General features: G+C 36.4%; 1 protein-coding gene across 1 annotated transcript; it reads left to right on the forward strand.

The window, feature by feature from the left end:
- The first annotated feature begins 363 nt into the window (after nt 1-363).
- LOC134496715 (vomeronasal type-2 receptor 26-like) lies at nt 364-18,406 on the forward strand. Its single transcript, XM_063302424.1, has 7 exons — nt 364-607; nt 6,904-6,964; nt 10,538-10,820; nt 12,396-13,247; nt 15,209-15,436; nt 16,243-16,369; nt 17,502-18,406. The coding sequence occupies exons 1-7, from the start codon at nt 364-366 to the stop codon at nt 18,404-18,406; spliced, it is 2,700 nt and encodes an 899-aa protein (XP_063158494.1).
- Nucleotides 18,407-22,362: the final 3,956 nt, after the last annotated feature.

Here is a 22,362-nt window from a genome sequence, read left to right on the forward strand (position 1 = left end):
ATCCTCTGTTCCTCCCCAGTAGCATTTTCAGTTTCACATAATTAGAATCGCTTAAGAATAGCGAAGGGATTAAAACAAGTGAAAAAAAATTGTATTATTCCCCTCAAAAATATTTGCACAATATTTATATTGAGTAATAATATAAAAACCATTTAACACGAAACAGTGACTATTACCTTCTAAATAATTTTTCTGAAGCTTTATATATTAATCAGCTAACATGAAAGAATGATTATTGGCTTTTGAGTTATTTTTTTCTTGGTGTATATTTTCACTGCCCTTTTCAGGTGCCAAATTTCATTTGATGCAGCATCTCTTTCCCTTTGCAGAGTCCTGACTAAGTATTATCAGCATATCTTGGCCATGATATTTGCTGTGAAGAAGATCAATGAAGACCTCCAGCTCTTACTTAATACCACCTTGGGCTTCAGAATCTACGATAGCTATGCTGGGGCACAGATGTATCATGCCACAATGGAAGTTTTCTCCAGTCAGAACAGATTCATTCCCCATTACAAGTGTGGCATCCTGAACAAACACGTATCGGTTGTCAGGACTATTGATCCTGGAAATGCTTTTGATTTTAGACACTTACAAAGATCCACAGGTAAGATGGATTGGCTTTGTCCTCTGAGAAGTAGGGGATTGCAAGATCTTAAAGTATAATGAACGTTCATCTACATTTCTCTATGGAGCATATTTAAGAAAATGTATTTAATATATCATAAAATAAAATAATTTCAGTTTCAGTATTTGGTGTGACTATTATTGATTTTCAAGATTAACCATTAATAATAATTAAATATTTCCTATTAGGCAGGATTTTTTGATTCCTCTAGACTTCTCAGGCAATGTGGCTAATGGCTAATGTGATACAAAAAAAAAACCACTATGTAATGTTTCTGCATTTCTTTTTATTTATATTTTACTTTAGTATTAGATTTAAATCCTGCTTTTCCTTCAGGGTGGGAAAGGTAGCGCTTTCTCCACCTACAGATACTCCTCACTTACCAACCACAGCTGGGACTGGCAACTCCCTCATTTTCTTTTGTCAGTCATTTTTTTCCCCTCTCTGTCTTTTCTATTTACCTATCTAATATTTATTTCCATAGTTCCCAACAAGCTCTACTACAAATAAAAGTCCTTTCTACTACCACATGGCTCCAGGTGAAGGACTTAATTACAAGGGGATTAGTCAATTACTTTTGCACTTCAAGTGGACTTGGGTTGGGGTACTTGTGAAAGGACTTGGAGGAGAATTTGAGCACCTAATCTTTTCAATGTTTTCTCTCCATGGCATCTGCATTGCTTTTTTGGAACAATTGAGAGAATTATATATCACCAATTTTTCTAGTGTGTAGAAATGGCTTGTAGAAACCTTTCATCTTGTTATTAACAGCAAAGCCAATGCTGTCATAATCAATGATAACTATCTTTTAAATTTAAGATGGTTGTTACATCTACCTGAAATGAAAATTGTTTCTGTAAGGCCAAAAGGTAAGGTGTGGATTGCAGCTTCACAAAAGGATCTTGCATCATTCTTTTATCAGAAGAGCTGGGATATCCAAGTTCTCCATGGTGCTCTGACCTTTGCACCTTATTCAAATGAAGTTGCAGGATTCCAGCATTTTCTCCAGACAAGGAACCATTTCTCATCAAAAGAGGATGGTTTCCTCAAAGATGTGTGGGAGCAAGCATTTGGCTGTGTGTTTCCAAAACTATCTGGGAATGAGGAAACAGAGGACATCTATACAGGGAAGGAGAAACTGGAGAGCCTTCCTGGGGCCTTTTTTGAAATGAGGATGACCAGTGATAGTTACAGTATATACAATGTGGTGTATGCTGTGGCACATGCTTTACATGCCATGAAGTTGGGCCAACAACAGCACAAGGGAAAGTTGAATGGCAGGAAACTCAATCTTCAGGATCCCCAGTCATTGCAGGTAATTTTATGAATAATCAGATATGTTGGAAATAGGATTTGAATTGCTCTGAGTCTCCAGAATCTCACAGCCTCCTTATCACAAAGAACAGTGAGATTTGGAAGGAAAGTTATAAATGTCTTCCATGTTTCTTCTTTATCTCTTTCTTTCCTTTTGAGATTTAGATCAGTCCACACATATTTGGAAATTGCTTTCTCACTCTATGAGGAAAGGACTATGCTTTCAAAAACATGTCCGTTTAGAAGGCTAGGAAATGAGAATCCAACAGAAGGTGAAAGTACTTACCCTGTGAATGAAATGAAAGAAATGAGAAAGTGTCTTGCAGTGCAGGATAGAAGTATATAAACATAAATATTTTTTTTTCTTCTGCTTCTAAACTCCCTACCAGAAATTTCTGAGACTCTAGTGCATGCATGAGAAATGAGGTCTTGCCCATATTCCTCAAAAGACCATGGCAGAGAAACTGAGCAGGCTGAATCCAAATTGTATGTCTCCTCTGCACAGTAGGAAAGACAGTCAGAAAAGAGAATGAGAGCCAATAAAATGTACTGAAAAGTGGTCTTAAAAGATAAGGGACTGTTTGAAGTAGTTTGTGCAGAGAGTAAGGCCTGAGAAGGAGAAGGTATGCAGACACAGGAAGTTTTTGTGTGTGTGGCACAGATTGTGTATAACATCTAGAAGCTGTTCTAGAATTTAGCAAAAAGACTCAGAAATCAACTGGGTGAAGCCCAGCCAAATGGCTCTTGCTGTTTAAAGGCAGATGGGAGAGACATTCAGTGAGAGAGAGAGAGGAAGAAGAGAAGGGGGGAAAAAACCCAGATGCGTCCATTCACAATCTCTCTATTTTTCAGTCTCTCAGTCAGAAGACCAGAGTAACCACTTGCCGAGACAACATCTGCAGCATTTTCCAAAATCTATGTTCTCCTATGGGCTCCCAATCTGACTGAATCTCCTGTCAATCTATTTTTGCCTCCTCTTCTTCCCCTCCTAATCACCCCACACATCCCTGTATAATTTAATAACCTGATTGTAAGGATCCTTCTGATTTCAGAAGAAATCTATCCATAACACAATCCTTTATCTTCCAATTCCCATCATAGCATCATATAGAATGTGGAAAAATGGACACTTTCATTTTTATGGATTTCATTATTTACTGAATCTAAAAGCATCAATGGCTGACTATTTGGCATTAGAGAAAGATAATGTTGACATTTCGAAAAATTAAGTACAACCCTTGCTTATTACTCTCCATAGCTAATTAATTTTAAAAGTTACTTTAGATATTAAATTGATCTGATATTTCCTGGTTGTTTTATCTTTAATAACAGCAGGGGAGAAGCTTCTAAATGTTCTTGCAAAAATACAGCAAGCTTGCTTATATATATATATATATGTATGTATGTATGTATGTATGTATGTATGTATATGTATATATTTGTATATATTTGTATATATTTGTATATATTTGTATATATTTGTATATTGTATATTTTGCATTGTATATTTAATTGATATTAAAATATCAACCCCACCCATTAGATGTTGCAGAGAAGGCATGTTGTAGATACATTTCTTCAGTTGTGCAATTGTTCCCTTGTTTAAAGTTTGGGTTCTCTTTCCACAAAAGTTAGCAACTTTGTATATCTCAACAAAGTCGGTTTCCCAATCATCTCTCTTCTAAAAAAGGCTTCCTGTTGTGATAACCACAAAGGTACATTTGGAGACATTCTTTTTTTACATTTATTCCAAACCCTAAGTATTTATACAATTTATACTTTATTCTTCATTTCTTCCCTTGCTGAATAAACTTAGACATGTCCTTTTGCCATTGTTTAAAAGGTATTTCCGTTATCAAAACTGTTATTGTCTGAAAAAAGACAACATCCTAGGTAATACTTTCATCTTAATCACAAAAATCCATCCCAATAATGATAATTGTAACTTATCCCACCTTGATAAATCTTTTTTTTTTTTTTTACTTATTTACAGATTTGGACAAAATTATTCTGAAACAACATACAGTTCATATTCAACAAGATAACTGCCAAATATATAAGCATTTTTTCAATTTTCAAACTTTTGGGTGACTATATAAATTCCATCAATCAGTTAATTATGATATGTATGGTTTTATGGAGCTGGATTATTCTTAATTATTGAAAGTTAGTATACTGTAAGAGAGTGGTTTTTGATCAAAGACCTTAGATAACCATCCTTGAGTAAGAACATACATAAAATGTTTCAAGTAAAAATATTTCTATTGTATCACATATGTACATGACAGGGGTTTCTCAGAAGCCAGCAAGACCACTACAAGCTTTGCACCCAAAGAAAGCCATGGAGTCTGGAGGACTCCCATGCTCCTTAAACACAACTACCCTTCCTTTTTCTGAGGCCTGAAATGAAACTTAACTACTATCTTCCCTTGATAAATATCAATGTTTTTGTTTTGGTCACTTTTGATTTCTATAGCAATGATATTGATATACTGTTTGCTGACTGAGATGTAGTGGGGTGAGTCATAAGTCACCATGATGAAAAGATTACCTTGCCTTCACACAGACACACAGCCAGTAATTCCACACAAAAGTCCCCCACTATCTGGTGCTCTATAATGGCTGCATAGACAAAAGATGTTGATACCTCTGGTAATGTCTGCTGCAAAGGGGAATTTTTTGGCATGAAATCTGGGGAACAGGCCTAATTTATGTGCAAGTTCTTCACTAACTAGAATGGTATGCGGTTCATCCCCTTTAGGATTAATTTTTCAAACCACCAGATCATACTGCAGGGTCGCTTTAGGGCATCCTTGGTGCCCAATTTAGGGCTGTTCATGTTTTCCAGCAGCTTTTGGATGCTGATATAGTCCTGCTTCTCAAAGAAAACATCCACCTCTTTCTCTTCTAGGCAATTTCTAAATAGCCAACTGAAGCTGTAACTTTGGTTTTGCGGAAAAGCTGCTACTGACATGTTGCTGAGTAAGTGGATGTAAAACCCTACCATATCAAATGTGTTTGACTTTAGATTCCTTTACCCAGTTATTTAACTTCTCTGACCCATTTGACTAGAACATGTCTGATATTCCCTTCCTTTTTTCCCCCCAATTCTGTATATGAGTTGTTAGCAGGGATCTTCTGGAGCTCTCGAGATAAAAAGACTCCTATGCAAAGTCATTTGTATACTCTTTTAATCTACATACCATTGTTTTTCCCCTTGTCCCCAGTTCTTTGATAATGAATATTTCATCCAGGTAGGTTTGTCGACAGCCCTTTTCAAGCCTCCCCTTCAATCTGGATGCCCTGATGAGATTTCCCCCCATCCCCAAGATCTTTTCCAGGCCCCGATTTACAGTCTATTCCTGCTAAGAAGCTTGAGTACTGAGTGTTGATGGACAATTTAAATGTTTCATTTTTTATTCTTAAAGATTAGGGAGAGGTGAGATCATTAACATAATGATCTCTCAGAATGATTTTTATTCTATGGTCGAAAACAGAATGTGAGCAACAGGTGGAGATTCAGTTCAAGCTAGTCTATTCTTGGAGAATATTTTACAGTATGTGGCCATTTCTGGCCAGTCCATATCCCCCTAATCATACCCACAGTCACAAGCAGGGCAGTCTTCATTTGATAGCACTCTAAATCACAATGCAAATAGAGTGGCCTCTCTAATAGAATGGAATTGCAGCCATATTCTAAATCAGAAAAATCTTCAGAACATTGTAATAGCGGCAGTTACCACAGTACTATAAACACAGCCTCCTTTGAACTGTTTATTGTCAAGGTGGCATTAATTCGAAGACTGAGAAATATACAAACAATTTATATTTGTGTGTATAATATACATTTTTAGAGTACTGATTGCTCTACCAGCTTTTAGATAACAGGAAATAAAACTAATGATTTACCTGCCTGGTGTCCTTTGCTGAGGTCAAAAGGGAAACTTTCACCATTTCACAGGCTGTCTAGTAAACATTACAGGATATTGCCCCCATTTCCATTGGTTCCTCATCAGCTTTACTAAAATTACAACATCACTTATGACATCCAAACAAAATTGTTCAGAAGTAACAATTTCCCTCATCTTTATCATTTCTTTATTTCCTTTATTCAACTCTAATAACAGATTTTATTGCATTCTGTCAGTAACAGCCTTGAGATGAACCACATGCTGATGGGAGTTGCTAATGATGTAAAAGAGTTTGCAGAATTGTTAAGCACCTCCTTGGATTCTGAGAGTGCCATTTTATTTTTCAAAAGCACAGTGGGCTTTAACAGCTGAAATCAAATATGGCTTCTGCCCTGTCATGTTTGGTCATCTTACCCCCACCCCTTTATTAGTTGACATGAGACTAACTTCAGCATTTGCTCACAAGCATGATTTCAACATGTCTAGACATGTGGCTAAAGAAGCATTTTGCTTGCTGCTGGCTTGGAGGGTATGTTTGTGTGGTTGTGTTAACAGATTTTGTTTGTTTTTTTATGACTTCAAGCCAGTGTGTGTCTTCAACTTTTAGAAAACGTACAGCAGACTATGGTTTATAACTTACTTATTTTTTCTGCTTTCAATGAAGCCTAGGGTTCTGTTAATAATTTTCTTTAGGTAGTGTTTATTTGAATTAACAGAGGATTAGATCTAGGGTTAAGATGATCATTCACTCTAGGATTGAGTAGCAGACAACATCACTAATGAAACAAACAGATAAGCCCCCATTAAAATAAGTATACACTGTAACTATTGACTCATCCTACCCTTGGTGTACCATTAATTCCACAGAGAAATTGAAATTTGAAGGTTGCAATTTTCTCTCCTGCTTATGAATATCAAAATGACTATTATTAATTTTGCTCTTTTCCAGGCCCTGATTGCCAGTCTATTCCTATTAAGAAGCTTGAGTACTGAGTGTTGATCAACAGTTTAAAGGTTTCATTTTTTATTGTTCTTTTATTGTTCTTTTAGGGACAGGTGAGATCATAATGATCTCTCAGACGGATTTTTATTCTAAGGTCATAGACAGAAGGTGAGCAACAGGTGGAGATTCAGTTCAAGCTAGTCTATTCTGGGAGACTCTTAAGCATTATATGGAATTGGGAAAAATTTTATCAGCTGGAATATATATTTGACATGTTGAGAATGATTCTTCCACTACTGCTATTGCCACATATGGCTTGTAAAAGTCAAATAGTAAAATGTAGGACCAGAGATCCTATCCCAATTGTGCACAATTATTTCCAACCAGGTGACCTAATTGCTGGTGGCATTAGTTCTTTTATCGTCATGCCTACAGATATCGAAATCTTTGGGGATGTTCCTAAACATTCTGCTGTTGGGGAACCTCTGTAAGTCATTATTTTATTTCTATAATCTATATCGATCTAAATGAAATTCTTTAATGGATATATTGTATGAATAATAATTATTTGGAGTGATGCAAAATATAGGTTTCCCCAGTTAAAATCGAAATGAGATTATATTTTGCAAATCATATATTATTTCCTTCTACTTTCTAAAGGAAACCAACAGAAAGATTCTGTGTTCCTTAAATCAAGGGAAAAAAATCAAACTAATTGTTCAGTACATTTGCTTAGCACATTATGACTATATCTAGATACCCAACACTCCCCAGGTCTTGGGAGTAGAGCATCAGTTCCTGAAACTGACTTTGCAAAAAAATCATATAGTGTTTAATTAAATAGAATAACACTATTCATTTGGAGATGCAGCATAATTTAACCGAATAACAGGACAAGTAAATTGCAATTTTCTTCCAAGAATAATTTTATGATGTATTGAAGCTCAATGGAGTGGAAAAAAATCCTCACTGTCCCTTAATTAGTTATATTCTTACTGTGCTTTTTATTAATTCTGTTCTCTTGCTCTCTCTTTCACTCTGAATTTCTTCATTGCATGTTCTTATAGCTAAGTTTACGAAGGAATACAATATTAAATAAATACAATATTTTTTTTCCCTTTTTATATTGTTGTATTTTTATGAAACACAAGTAGAACATTATATAATTTGAGTACAGTGGTATTTACATAGTGTTCACTGGAGATTATTAACACTCTGATGTTTACATAACTTAAAACTTTAAAAATAAAGAAAAAAGAAAGTTTATCTCAATATTAACTATGATTTCTAAAATGTTAATGTTGATAAGTATAAGGTTGCTTAAATTTTACATCTAAAGCTGAATGTGGTATTGATGGATAATCATAACCTACATCAAATTATTTCTTACATAATAAAGGTTTCTATCTTCAGCTTAATAGTTAATACTAAGGTCTGTATTGCATTTTTACTTATTGTTGTTTATGCATATTAAAATCAAGGAAAAAACGTTTTAAAAAGCTATTTGATTTCTCGCTTACTACTTCTTGGCCTCTACCAACTTATGGGGTTTATAAGCATTTAGGTGACCTTAAAAACTATATAGTAAGCGTTCATATGTTTGCCATAGTAAAGGTAAAGGTTTCCCTTGACATTAAGTCCAGTCGTGTCCGACTCTAGGGGGCGGTGCTCATCTCCGTTTCAAAGCCGAAGAGCCGGCATTTGTCCGTAGACACTTCCATGGTCATGTGGCCGGCATGACTACACGGAACGCCGTTACCTGCCTGCCAAAGCGGTACCTATTCTACTCACATTGGCATGTTTTTGAACTGCTAGGTGGGCAGGAGCTGGGACTTGCAACGGGAGCATGCTTCATAATATATTTTATATATGGGGACCATTCTTGCTTGAATTTACTTAAGCTTCTCTTATGAATAAATGCTTTTAATATTCCAATTGCTGCATATTCTCCAAGAGTAATTTGCCAATCAGAATTCACTGGAATTGTATCTTTCCTCCAATATCGTGCAAATTTTATTTTTGCTGCTGTGAGCATGTATCTCAAAAATTATGAAATTTCTTGTTGATATATTCTGGGATTATACCTAGTAAAAAAAAATGTCATTTCATTTAGAATTTAATTTCCAATATTGTCTGCATTCTACTATGCATAATTTTCTAGTAGTATTGTGTGTGTGTGTGTGTGTTTTTACATGTCCACCACATGTAGTAAAATGTTCCTTCTCTTTCATGGCATTTCCAATATTTATTACTATATGATTTATCTGTCTTGGAGATTATTGGCAGTGTTGGGTACCATCTGTAAAATATTTTGTACCAGTTTTCTTTTTGATTGTGACTTGGAGTGAATTATATGGATTTGGTCCATAATTCTTCCCATTGTTGTGTTGTGGCTGTTTGTTTAAAACTTTGCATCCATTTTATCTTAGAGTTTTTTATTTGTTTTCTCTATGTCTGCATATACGTTTCTGTCTGTCCCTTACAGATGATACTGGTTTTGTATAAGTATATCAAATTCTGTCATTTTTCTTAGTGTCCCCTCCTCATTCTTAAGATTAGATTTTATCATCCAGCAATGTTTAAGTCCATCAGCCATGGTATATTCTGGCTTTCAATGAACAATTTTTGTTGTCTCTTTAATCTGTTCACTGAGTTTGAGTTGAGCATGTCTATATATGTTATTCCATTTTTTCTTACTGTAATTGTCTCTAATATGGAAAGAATTGGAAGGAGAGGTCAATGGTGAAATTGTTGGGCTTAATATTTTTCATATACAATTCCATGCTTTTATGAAAGTTTCCCTGAAAATATGTCCTTTTAAATCCGTATCCTCTTTTGTGTTTCTGGAGCATAAATATCTGTGAAGTCCATATTACACAACCATATTTTTACCCTGGTTATTTAAGGGAGCAAACCTCTGAATGTTAGTTAAAATAAGAGGTATTTTTAATATTCTGAGGTTTTCAAATTACTTACTAAGCTAATATAAAGAGCGACAATTTATGCCATACTTAGTAATTATTTATAGTTTTACTGAGGCATTTTGTACCACAACAAACAATTACTAACTGATTATTGCATAGATGTAAATGTCACTATTGAGAGCCAGCTTGGTAAATGGATAAGCCAACAGGCTAGAAATGGGGAGACCGAGAGTTCTAGTCTTCTCTTAGGGACACAGCCAGCTGGGTGACCTTGGGTCAGTCACTCTCTATTAGCCCTGGAAGGAGGCAATGGCAAACCACTTCCAAAAAATCTTGCCACGAAAAACTGCTGGGAGTTGCATTGGCAATTGCCAGGAGTCAAGACTGACTTGAAAAAAAAAGTCAGTTTCCGGGGCTTTTACAAGATATATGCAGTCTTGGAGGAAAAGGTAAACCAGACTACTTTAAATTCAAAATATCTATCATTTTTTATGCTCCCTTAAAAGTTTTTTAGCCAAACAAAAAGTGACTTTTCCACAGAGCTCTACTTCAATGTCTGCTTTACCTGCATGCCCATCATTCTGTTCAGTGTCATTTATACAAAAGAGCTGAAAAATGGCAAACACACTAAAGAAAAGCCAGTGATTATTCCACTAAAAACTCATTGCACAATATTTAAACTGAATGGTAGTCAATAAATCTGTTAATGTGAAACAGTGACTACAGCTTTCTGACACAAGAATTTTATAGAGCTTAGTTTCACTGCCATTTTTAGGTGCAGAATTCCTTTTGATACAGCATGTAATTCCCATTACAGAGTCCTAATTAAATATTACCAGCATATTTTGGCCATGATATTTGCTGTGAAGAAGATCAATGAAGATCTCCAGCTCTTACCTAACATCACCTTGGGCTTCAGAATCTATGATAGCTATGGTGGGGAACAGACATATCATGCCACAATGGAACTTTTCTCCAGTCAGAACAGATTCATTCCCAACTACAAGTGTGGCCTCCTGAACAAACTCATATCGGTTGTTGGGGCTCCTGCAATTTCTTTTGATATGGCAGATATTTTAGGCACTTACAAAGTTCCACAGGTAAGATGCATTAGTGATAAGTTATCCACACTTTGTTCTGTATTGCAAGACCTTAAGATGTATTTAATTTCATTTACATTTCTCTATGAAATTTATTTAAGGAAAGAGTTATTTATTTATTTATTCATTCATTCATTCATTCATTCATTTATTGGCCTTTTAATTGTGTCCGATCCTCAGCAACTGCCTGGACAAGTCCCTGCAGTTTTATTGGCAAGATTTCAGAAGTGGTTTGCCATTGCCTCCTTTCTAGGGCTGAGTGAGAGTGACTTGCTCTGTTCATCATGGTGATATTTCTTGAAGTGTACACGTATCATTCAAAGAGAAGTTGATTATAAGGTATGAATGAGGAAAGGATACACTGCAGAAACTAATTCACGTCCTAAATTTTGGAAAATAATATATATTTAATGGAAGGAAAATATATTCTTAGGCCTAGAAATATATTTGATCACTCTGTAAAAGTAACTGTCACTATAGAGATGCTCTCTGGGAAGAATCAGAAGTCCCCTTGCTCTTTATTTGGAGCAGAACAATGGCATTTTAACTCCAGGAAGCCCTCCTAGATGTTGGACATTTTTGCCCAATATCCAGTCCAAACCTGAGAAGATCAGATAAAGAAAATTATTTGGTGGCAGGAACAGACAAAACTGTCTCTTGAGGTACAGGGTAACAGCTGGGCAATTCAGCATACTAAACTAGGAAAGATATCAGAAAGATCAGTTTACTGAACCCTGAAACAGTGGAAAAGAATATTAAGATTTTTCAGTGTTATAAGAAGGTAGTTAGAAAAGTTTAATATTTAAAATTTATCATAATTTATACAGGGTAGTTTGGCAATATATCCATTTCTGTATGTAATCTCATGAAATTGAGTTTGTTTTGTAGTTCTTTTGTTTTTTGCTTTTTGTTTTGTTTTAATTCATTAGGTTGTTTATTATTATATTTTATTTGTTCTTCTATGCTGTATGCTGCCCAGAGTCCTTTGGGATTGTAAGGACTCTAAGTTTGTAAGCAAGAAACAAATTAAATATACAACACGCAAAGCTCCATCATAAATGTCAGGGAATTTATGAAAGCAAGTTAATGATGCCCATACTGTACCAACACAGCACTTTGTTGTTTGATATCCTGTCCTCATAGAAGACATTAAAGACTGAGGGATTCACTATGGAAAATGCTGAGCAGTGCCCACTAAATTGTAAATAAATTGAGAAGACGTAGACTGTATATTTACATTCTCTCCCACAAAGAGCTTACAAATTATATACTGTCCTATAAGATTATCTAATTATAAATTACTTTCAGATGTATCATTTTCCATGTAGACGGAAGAGAATAAATCTCCAGTTTAAGTGGTAAAAGGTTGACAACTAATTTAATCATAGTACTGAGTATTTGGAAGGGAACTCAAGGCTCATCTAGTGCAACCATATTTTGTCTTGTGCCCAGAAATTATGTGAGAAAGTACTAAAATATTTCAAAACTTTATATTTCAGAGGATTTACATTTCCTTATCTCACTTTTTTTTTCTATCCCTTTTATGTTCTTATCCATTTTTTTTTTTTGCTATAGTTGCTATTTGGCTCTCCTCCAAGCATGAATGGTAAAACTGAAATCCCCTTCTATTACCACATGGATCCTGGGGAAGACTTCCATTTCAGAGGGATTATTCAACTACTTTTGCACTTCAGGTGGACCTGGGTTGGCATACTTGTGAAAGGAGATGGTGCAGCAGAATATTATCAACTCAACTTTCCAATGTTTTCTCTCCATGGTATCTGTATTGCCTTTTTAGAACAACTCAAGCCATTTTATATTAATACAATTTCTGATGACCTGAAATCTCTTGTGAAAACATTTCATCTTTTTAGTAACACTAAAGCCAATGCTGTGATAAGCAATGATAATCATGTTTTCTATTTGAGATTGCTGTTATATCTACCTGAAATAGAAACAGTTTCTACAAAGCCAAAAGGTAAGGTGTGGATCGTGGCTTCCAGAATGGGACTTGCATCATTCTTTTATCAGAAGAACTGGGATATCCAAGTTCTTCATGGTGCTCTGGCCTTTGAAACTTTTTCAAATGAAGTTGAAGGATTCCAGCATTTTCTTCAGACAAGAAACCATTTCTCATTCTTTCATCAAGATGGCTTCATTAAAGATGTGTGGGAGCAGGCCTTTGGCTGTGTATTTCCAAATCCACCTGTGAATGAGGAAACAGAGAATGTCTGCACTGGGAAAGAGAAACTGGAGAGCCTCCCTGGGGCTTTTTTTGAAATGAGCATGACCAGTCATAGTTACAGTATATACAACGCAGTGTATGCTGTGGCCCATGCTTTACACACCATGCAGTTGAGGCCACAACCACACCAGAGAATGTTCAGTGACAGGAAATTGAATCTTCTGGAGGTAGAGCCATGGCAGGTAAGTTCCTGAATAGTTAAAGTTGTTGGAAATGGGATTTTAATTGCACTGAGCCTTCAGTACCTCACAGGCAGTGAGGTATAAAGTTAGGAATTTCTTTCTTCTTTATCTCTCACTCTGCCCATTTTTGTGGGATTGTTAATCTCAAAGTATTTTCTTCCAGATTTTGTCATCCCATCTCACTTGCTCTCTAATTATCTTCCTTATAAGATGTAGTTAGTTGAGATCTATGTTTTTCCTTGTTCTCCGTTCCTTTTACACACACATACACACACATCCATGTAATTCATACAACAAACCATATTTCTGTTAAAATTTTGAAGAGCTGCTTCCTCAGGTTAGATTTTATTTTTAATAAATTGAGAAAGAAAGAAAGAAAGAAAGAAAGAAAGAAAGAAAGAAAGAAAGAAAGAAAGAAAGAAAAAGAAAGAAAGAAAGAGAAGAGAGGGAGGGAGGGAGGGAGGGAGGGAGGGAGGTCAGGGAAGACTGGATGTCAGAGGAGTAGGAATGGTCTCCCTGGGAGTGCATGATTCTATCTTTGCTCATCTTTGAGATTTAAGTAAAGGCAAGGATATTTGGAAAACTCACTGTTTATAAAAAAGAACCTCACTTTCAAAAGCTTAACTTTTAGGCCACAATGAAATAAGAGACTAAGAGAAGAACTGAATATGAGAAGCATATGAATGAAATACAAGAAATTAGAGGGTACCTTGGAAGGGAAGAAATTAGAATATAAACAGAAATATGTATTGCCCTGCTTCTACACTCACTACCAAAAAGTTATGAGACTATAATGAATTCATTGGTAATGAGAGAAGGAACAGATCATTAACTTTATAATAAACCACCTAAAATATTTGTCTTATCAGAGAGAGGAATGAAAACTCTCTCCAGATTCAGTTTGTATCACCCTGTACAGGGAAAGGTGGTACATCCATTATAATGGCCTGTGTCAGATGCTAGCTTATTGTCCTAAGAAATTAGCATGTCTCCATACAGTGAAAGAAAGTTAGAAAATATAATGCAAGCAAATAAAATGCAGAGGACAGATGAGAGAAAGAACTTCAAATACACTTTCTAATTTGAAAGATGGGAGATAGACAGACTGATAGACAGACAGACTCAGGAGCTACAAACAATCTTATTAAAGAAATATGAAGTTTTGTTCAATAAACACTAGGCAATTTTCTTAGTAAATGTACAAAAACTACTTTCAGCAAACAGGGAATCAACAATATTCTCTTGTGACCTGGGTAAAGGAACGGGAAACATTTTTTTTGCAATTTTACCATGGGAAATTGTACATTGCACATGGATTAATGCAATGATAGACTGGTACATGCTACATTGCCAAGAAGGAACCAATACGACATTATTACACCTGGAAGACATTATCTGAGGAATGGAATAAAGCTGAAGAACATGAAATCCATTTGTGTTTGGATTTTCAAAATTTGCTGTAATTGAAGGACAGGCCTTTTGATCATTCAAATAATTGCTTTCAGATGAAGTTGTCTGGGTTTCATCCCACTCTTTCCAATGCAGTGGGATTCCTTAAATAACAATCAAAGGCAAAGGATTTTGCACTGAGGATAGGGCACAGCTAGAGAAATATGCCTTGTTCTAGTGAGTTAATATTTACTTTCAGCTTTACTCTTCTCTTTGCCAGCAAAGGTATTGCTTGTTTTAGTCCATTTCAGGAACTTTTCATTGCAATGGATCTTTTTTAATACATACATACATACACACATATTGTAGAGGAACTCTTGTCTCCTTCGACTTCCCTTCACAATCTTCCCACACATGCAAATCCATATGATTCAATCACTTTATAAGGATTAGTCCAGTCTGAGGAGAAAATATCAGCCATTTAATCCCACCATATTCCCTTCCCTTAATGTGATTATAGTACAACATAATTCTGTAGGCTAACTGGTCTCTACAAATACTTGCATATTCAGCTTCACTTCTTTTTGAAAAGAGCCTCATTTAACAACAATGCTGGGGATGAAATTTCATTTGGTCAAAATGGAGAACTGGTTACAGGACTGGATATTGAGAACTGGGTCACATTCCCAAACCAGTCCTTCCAACGCGTGAAAGTTGGAAAGCTGGATCCCTGGGCTTCTGAAGAGAAAAAGCTCACCATTCACGAGGAAGCCATCACCTGGCACAGCACTTTCAACCAAGTAGGTTCTGAATGTAGGTGATTTTGCTTGAATAACTGGGATAATATCCAATTAACTATGCCCTCTAAAAATATTTCAATATTTGTATGCTAATGTTCAAATATGCATAATACCCAAATGATAGCTATATTCCTTTTAATAGAAAAAATATTAAAGACTTCTTTCAATTGAGATGAATCTATCTACAACTGAAAAGAGTTATTAGCAGTGTAAGGATTCAAGAATTTATGAAAAGCAGAAATATCCAATACATTACACAAAATAATTGTATAACTGAGCTCTCCTGTAGTGCTTCTTTGTATCTGGAGGCGATAGTATGCCTAGTAGGCTGAAGAAACAGCTCTTTGCTCCCCATGGTGTGCAGCCAGCCTCTCCCCAAAACTCAACTATGTCTTCTGATGAAGGAAGTGCAGAGTTGGGCAGAATGAATTTGGAGGAGAATGCTGCTGCATGTCCACAAAAGGAATCTGGTAGCACCTTTTCCAACCAACACATTGTAGTAAAAGGCACCTGATGAAATTAGCTTCAGTTCACAAAAGCTTTTCCTGAAATGTATTAATCATTTATAAGATTGCTGATTGTTTGCCATCATTGTCATCCAACATTCAAGCTTCTGCTTGAAGTCCATTAAATTTTAAGTAGGGAATTGTAGAGAGAGCAATTTTGATAAAACTTTTTCCAAATCCCTGACTGAATGCTCTTTCTTTCTTTCGTTCTTTCCTTCTTTCCTTCTTTCCTTCTTTCTTTTCTCTTTTCTCTTTTCTCTCTTTTCTCTTTCATTTTTTTTTTTTTGGTCTTTTGGGCAGACCATGCCTGTTTCGGTGTGTACCGAGAGCTGCCTCCCTGGTTATTTCAGGAGAAAGCAGGAGGGGAAGCCATTTTGCTGCTATGATTGCCTTCCATGTCCCAAAGAGAAAATGTCAAGCCAGAAGGGTAAGAGGCATCATGAACCTAGTTGACTTATGATTCTGCAGGAGTTACCAAGCAGACCTGTGAACACGTCAGTATGCTGAGTTATAGTCTTTTGTTTGTTCAGAAGTTCCCCTCTACAGAGAGAAGGAACCCCTTATCATTCCAACAAAAACCTAAGGGTTTAAAACTGTTAAAATCACAGGAAATGGGGAGGTTGCATTACTCTGCTCTTTTTTCCTCATGAGAACATCATCTGTGCCAGATCTACATGACACTAAATAGAACATATCATCCTAGGTAAATCTATTTGTTAACTAATGTATATCACATTTTCAGTATCACACTCCATTACAAAAAAATATGTCAGGCCAGAAGGTGAACCTAGTTGACTTATAATTCTGCAGGCGTCACCAAGCAGACCTATGAACACATCAGTATGGATGCTGATTTACAGTCTTTTGTTTGTTGACAGATTTGTCCTCTCCACAAAGAGGGAACCCCTTACCCTTCAGACCAAAACATAACGGTCTTAAACAGCTGAAATCACATGAAATGTGGAGCCTGAATTGCTCCACTCTTTCCTCCTCATGAGAACATCATCCATGCCAGATCAACATGACACTAAAAAGAAGACATCACTCTAGGGCAAATTTATTTGTTAACTAATATATATCACTGTTTATGTATCACATTCCATTATACAAATATTGATATGGTTTACAAAAAAGTCAAGTAATTAACAGAGTTCATAAAAATGTAATTAAAGCTTTCATTTCTGGGATTACCTTCCACTGTCTTTAACAGTGATATTTCAGAGATATTTCAGATCTCTTCAGACATTACTACTACTACTACTACTCAGAGATGGAAGGATATGGATAATGTTAGGGGGGGAAATGAATTGTGTTCCCTTTATTAAACTAGGTTTATATTTGTGGATATGAACCATCATTCTATTTTATCCTAAAGAAACTTTAAAAAATGAAAGTTTAAGCATACATAACCTGATAGTAATACAATCCCTGTCTAGAATATTCTGTGGTAGAATGTCTCAGTATCAATCTTGCTTCCATGAAACGGTATACCAAATAGCTATGGAACAGGAACAGTAATAAAATAACCATAAAATATACAGTATGTATTTAACTTCCAGACATGGGTGACTGCTCCAACTGTCCAGAAGGTCAATATCCGAGCAAAGATCAAGATTCATGTATTCCCAAAAAAATATCCTTCTTGTCCTATGAAGAATCAATGGGAATAAGTCTAGTTATTTTGGCACTTTTCCTTTCTTTCTGCACACTTGTGGTGCTGGCAATATTTTTGAAGTATCACAATACTCCTATCGTCAAGGCCAATAACCGAAATCTCACCTATGTTCTACTCATCTCCCTCATCCTCTGCTTCCTTTGCTCACTACAGTTCCTCGTTGCACCTGGAAATATAATATGTCTCCTCCGACAAATTAGCTTTGGTGTCGTCTTCTCAGTGGCTGTATCTTCTGTGTTGGCAAAAACCATCACTGTGGTTCTGGCTTTCATCGTCACCAAGCCAGGATCCAGGATGAGGAAATGGCTGGGAAGAGGACTGGCCATTTCCATTGTTCTTTCTTGTTCCTTGATTCAAACAGGAATCTGCACACTCTGGTCGTTCACATTTCCACCTTTCCCTGACCTTGACACCCATTCAGAAATTGAGGAAATCATCCTGCAGTGCAATGAAGGCTCAGCTACCATGTTCTACTGTGTCCTGGGCTACATGGGCTTTCTGGCAGCTGCCAGTTTCACCGTAGCTTTTTTCTCCAGGAAGCTTCCCAGCAGTTTCAACGAGGCCAAATGTCTCACATTCAGCATGCTGATCTTCTGCAGTGTGTGGCTCTCCTTTGTTCCCTCCTACCTGAGCACCAAAGGGAAATACATGGTAGCTGTGGAGGTTTTCTCCATTTTGGCTTCTAGTGCTGGGTTGCTGGGCTGCATATATTTCCCCAAATGTTACATAATTATTCTTAGGCCAGACCTGAACAATAGAAAACAACTCATAATGAGAAAAACATTATAAAATGCAACCCAACCCTATTTTTATAAAAAATCTCTTTTAGCATCCCTTCTTTTAAATCTGTAGTGTTTCCCACATTGACTTTGAGGAATCAGAAATTCTTAGGAGTATTTTCAATATAGGGGCAAATATAGGTGTTATATGAGATCTAAAATGTGAGAAACAAATTTTGAAAAATCCATCCTTTATGTGTTCTGAGCACAGATAGGAAAGATAAAATATACAGAGCATTCTGCAAACTGACTAGAAGTAGTTTGAATTGTTACTGAATTGAAACAGTGAGTGTCCAAAACCTGAAACATGGTAAAAAATGTTTTAAAATAAACTCTAATGTTTTGACTTCGTTTTCTTGCGTATTTGATTTTAGGGCTCAACTGTGATAAGACTTTGGAAGGAAAAAAATATTTTCAAGATACCTGTCAACCACTCCTTAAACAAAATGTCTCTTTTTAAGGGATTCTACTGCACCTTCTGAGAACTACCATTTCCCTTTCAAGTGTGAACCATTGCTAGCTTTGGAATGATAATTTTATCCTCCAAATCTCTCTCACTCTCTCTCTCTCTACCACACCCACACACATACACACACATTTGGCCACTGTCATAATATGCTAACAATAGATAGACAACTTTACAAAATTTCTCCTGGTCTGAGCCAGCAGATGCTTTGCTGGAGAAAATCAAAAACCAACAAGGAATATCCTTATGCTTTGCTATACTACAGTGAGAAACACAGAAAAAAGACTGAAGTCAGGTTTGGGACTCAAAAGAGGCTCATTTCTGGATGAGGTGATAAGAAGAGGTCCAGGCAGCATGTTGTAGAGCTGTATTAAACATATATTGTAGATATTTAGAGACCTACACTTACAAATGAATATATAAAAATTGTAACAACAGATATTTCTTCCCTTCATTTCTAACATGTTACCTGTTTGTTTGTTTTTTAAGTTTGTAGGTATATTTCTGTCACTTTGTTCATTTCAGGATGAGATGCTTCTCATGAGTCATAAATAAGACAGAATAATTTAATTTGTAAAGATACAAGCACATTATTCATTAGTCCACAAAGAATACAAAATTTAAAGCATAAGTTTCGCCAATGCACAATCCTTCCTTCCTTCCTTCCTTCCTTCCTTCATTCCTTCCTCTTTTTCTGTTCTTGCAAGTCAAGTTACAGTCTCCCATATTCCATGGGTGTTACCAGATGGGCCATAGATATTTACCTTTTCCACCCATCATGACTTTGGTAGATCAAGGCATAGTATCAATTACCAGTTTTAAGTGTACTTAAACCATATACTGTATAACAATCCATGCTAAATGTAAATATGCTACTGATCAGGTTTACTACAATTTAGCCAGGATGCCACTAATGCAATCAAAGCCCAGTTTTGCCCCATTTGTTCTTGTGCTGTTTTGCACAAGTATGGATGTTCAGACTGCTTTGCATGCCAACATAGTGTGGTCTACATCCCATGAAATAGGAGGTATACAGGATGTAAGGAATAAAAAAAATGGAAAATAAGTTCAAAGCACTAGCATGTGGCTTCATTCTAGTATACCATAAAAATTCTTATCTATCCATGCCATGTTGGATTCTCTAGGTACCTTTTTGGGGTTCAAGGAAGGGCATTGTTTTTGAAAAAGTCCGCAGAACAATTCTCCTATCCTGTCCTGTACATGACGGGTTTCTCAGAAGCCAGCAAGACCACTACAAGCTTTGCACCCAAAGAATGCTATGGAGTCTGGAGGACTCCCATGCTCCTTAAACACAACTACCTTTCATTTTCTGAGGCCTAAAATGAAACTTAACTACTATCTTCCCTTGATAAATCTGGTTGTTTATGTTTTGGTCAATTGTGATTTCTATAGCAATGGTATCAATGTACTGTTTGCTGACTGAGATGTAGTGGGCTAAGTTATAAGTCACCACAATGAAAACATTACCTTGCCTTCACACAGACACACAACCAGTAATGGCACAAAACTCTCCAACTATCTGGTGCTCTATAATGGCTGCATAAACATAAGGTGTTGAATCCTCTGGTAATGAGGAATTTTTTTGGTACATAATCTGGAGAAGGGCCCTAATACACACCCAAGTCCTTCTCCAGCTGGAATAGAATGTGGTTCATTCCCTTAAAGATTAATTTTTCAAACCACCAGATCATACTGCAGGGACACTTTAGGGCATCCTTGGTGCCCATTATAAGGCTGTTCATGTCTTCCAGCAGCTGTTGGATGCTGATATAGTGCCTGCTTTTCAAAGAAAAACTCCACCTCTTTCTCTTGTTAGCAATTTCAAGATAATCAACTGAAGTTAATGTGTTCCAGCTATGTGGGTATTACTTCTCTACTAGTTCTACTTCCATGACCCAGGAAGATCCAGGGAACTTGCTAATTATATAGTAAAGCTGGCACTTTTGTTTTGGAAAAAAGCTACTGGTGACCTGTTGCTGGGTAAGGCGATGTGAAACCCTACCATATCAAAGGTGTTCTACTGAACTTCTCTGACCCATTTTAATAGAATATGTCTAGCTGTAAAATAATATTTTCAGGAAATGGTTAACTTCTCTATAACAGAAGACTTGGTTTCTCTATGGTACAAAGAGGGGAACACTGCTAAAATTTCTTCAGAAGATTGGTTAAGAATTCTTTATCAGCATCTGTGTGTAATTTTTGGGAGCATGTCCTATATGGAAGATGTTCTGGAAGGCAGCAGCTATTTTGCTTCCTGACTTGTCAGATAAAGGGAAGGCCCAGGATTATTTCAGTAGCATGTCTAACTGCTAAGATGACTTTTTTCCCATGATTTTCTTTGGAAACTTTTGAAACATCCATGAGATTGGTCTGTCACTGCTAATCTAAGCTGGCACCACTATTTTATCTCCAGGAAACATATGTAAGCATCTTGCCCTGAAAGGCATGTCTTGCTTTGCTTCATGAACAAGTGTTTATCATGTTTTCTGTTCTCCTGGAAAAGGGAATACACACCTCCAGAACTCCCTACATGACCAGATGGGTAAAACTTCTAAGTACTTTTTCACACTCCATTATGATAGAATGGAATTGCAACCAAATTCTAGATCTGAAAAAAACTTCAGAAGATTTGTAGTAGCAGCAGTTACCATGGTAATACACATTTCAACTGGTTGTTGTCAAGGTGGCATTAATGCAAAGATTGAAAAATGTAAATAATTTATATTTCTATTTACAATTCACATTTTTAGAGTACTGATTGCTCCACCAGTATTTACATAACAAGTAATTCTTTACCTGACTGATGTCCTTTGCTGAGGTCTAAAGGGAAAGATTCACCACGTCACAGGCTGTCTAGTAACGAGTATTTTATTAGTTGCAGTCAAGGACCAGCAAAATTTAAAAGAAAAAACAAAGTACCAATAGAAATACAATAATAAACTACAAACTAACTGTCATGAGTAAGGATGGCGAGCAGGGGGCTCCCATCCAGGCTGTAAAGTGCATGCGTAGCACTGAGGAATTGGTGAGCCATTCCAAGAGGCACAGATTTGGACCGCCTTAACCTGCAGAGTTTATATGGCTGGGTTTTCCCACGTTTGTTCAATTTGTTAGGATTACAGTTATGTACTAGCAATAAACATTAGAGACCAGTTCCCTGTCTGAGAGTGTTTCCTGGGAGTCAGGACACTCCTCCTCCTATTTACCCCACAACAGCAACCCTGTGAGGTGGGTTGGGCTGAGAGTGACTGGCCCAAGGTCACTCAGATGGCTTTCATGCCTAAGACAGAACTCACAGCCTCCTGGTTTCTAGCCCGTTGCCTTAACCTCTAGACCATACTGGCTCTAGTGAATATATATGAATATGATAGGCATTAAAGTCATTCAGCTTAATGTCCATACAGTTATGTACTAGCAATAAACATTAGAGACCAGTTCCCTGTCTCAGAGTGTTTCCTGGGAGTCAGGACACTAACAGA

Source organism: Candoia aspera, chromosome 4 (genome assembly GCF_035149785.1).
Source record: "Candoia aspera isolate rCanAsp1 chromosome 4, rCanAsp1.hap2, whole genome shotgun sequence".
In the NCBI taxonomy this organism is placed as follows: domain Eukaryota; kingdom Metazoa; phylum Chordata; class Lepidosauria; order Squamata; family Boidae; genus Candoia; species Candoia aspera.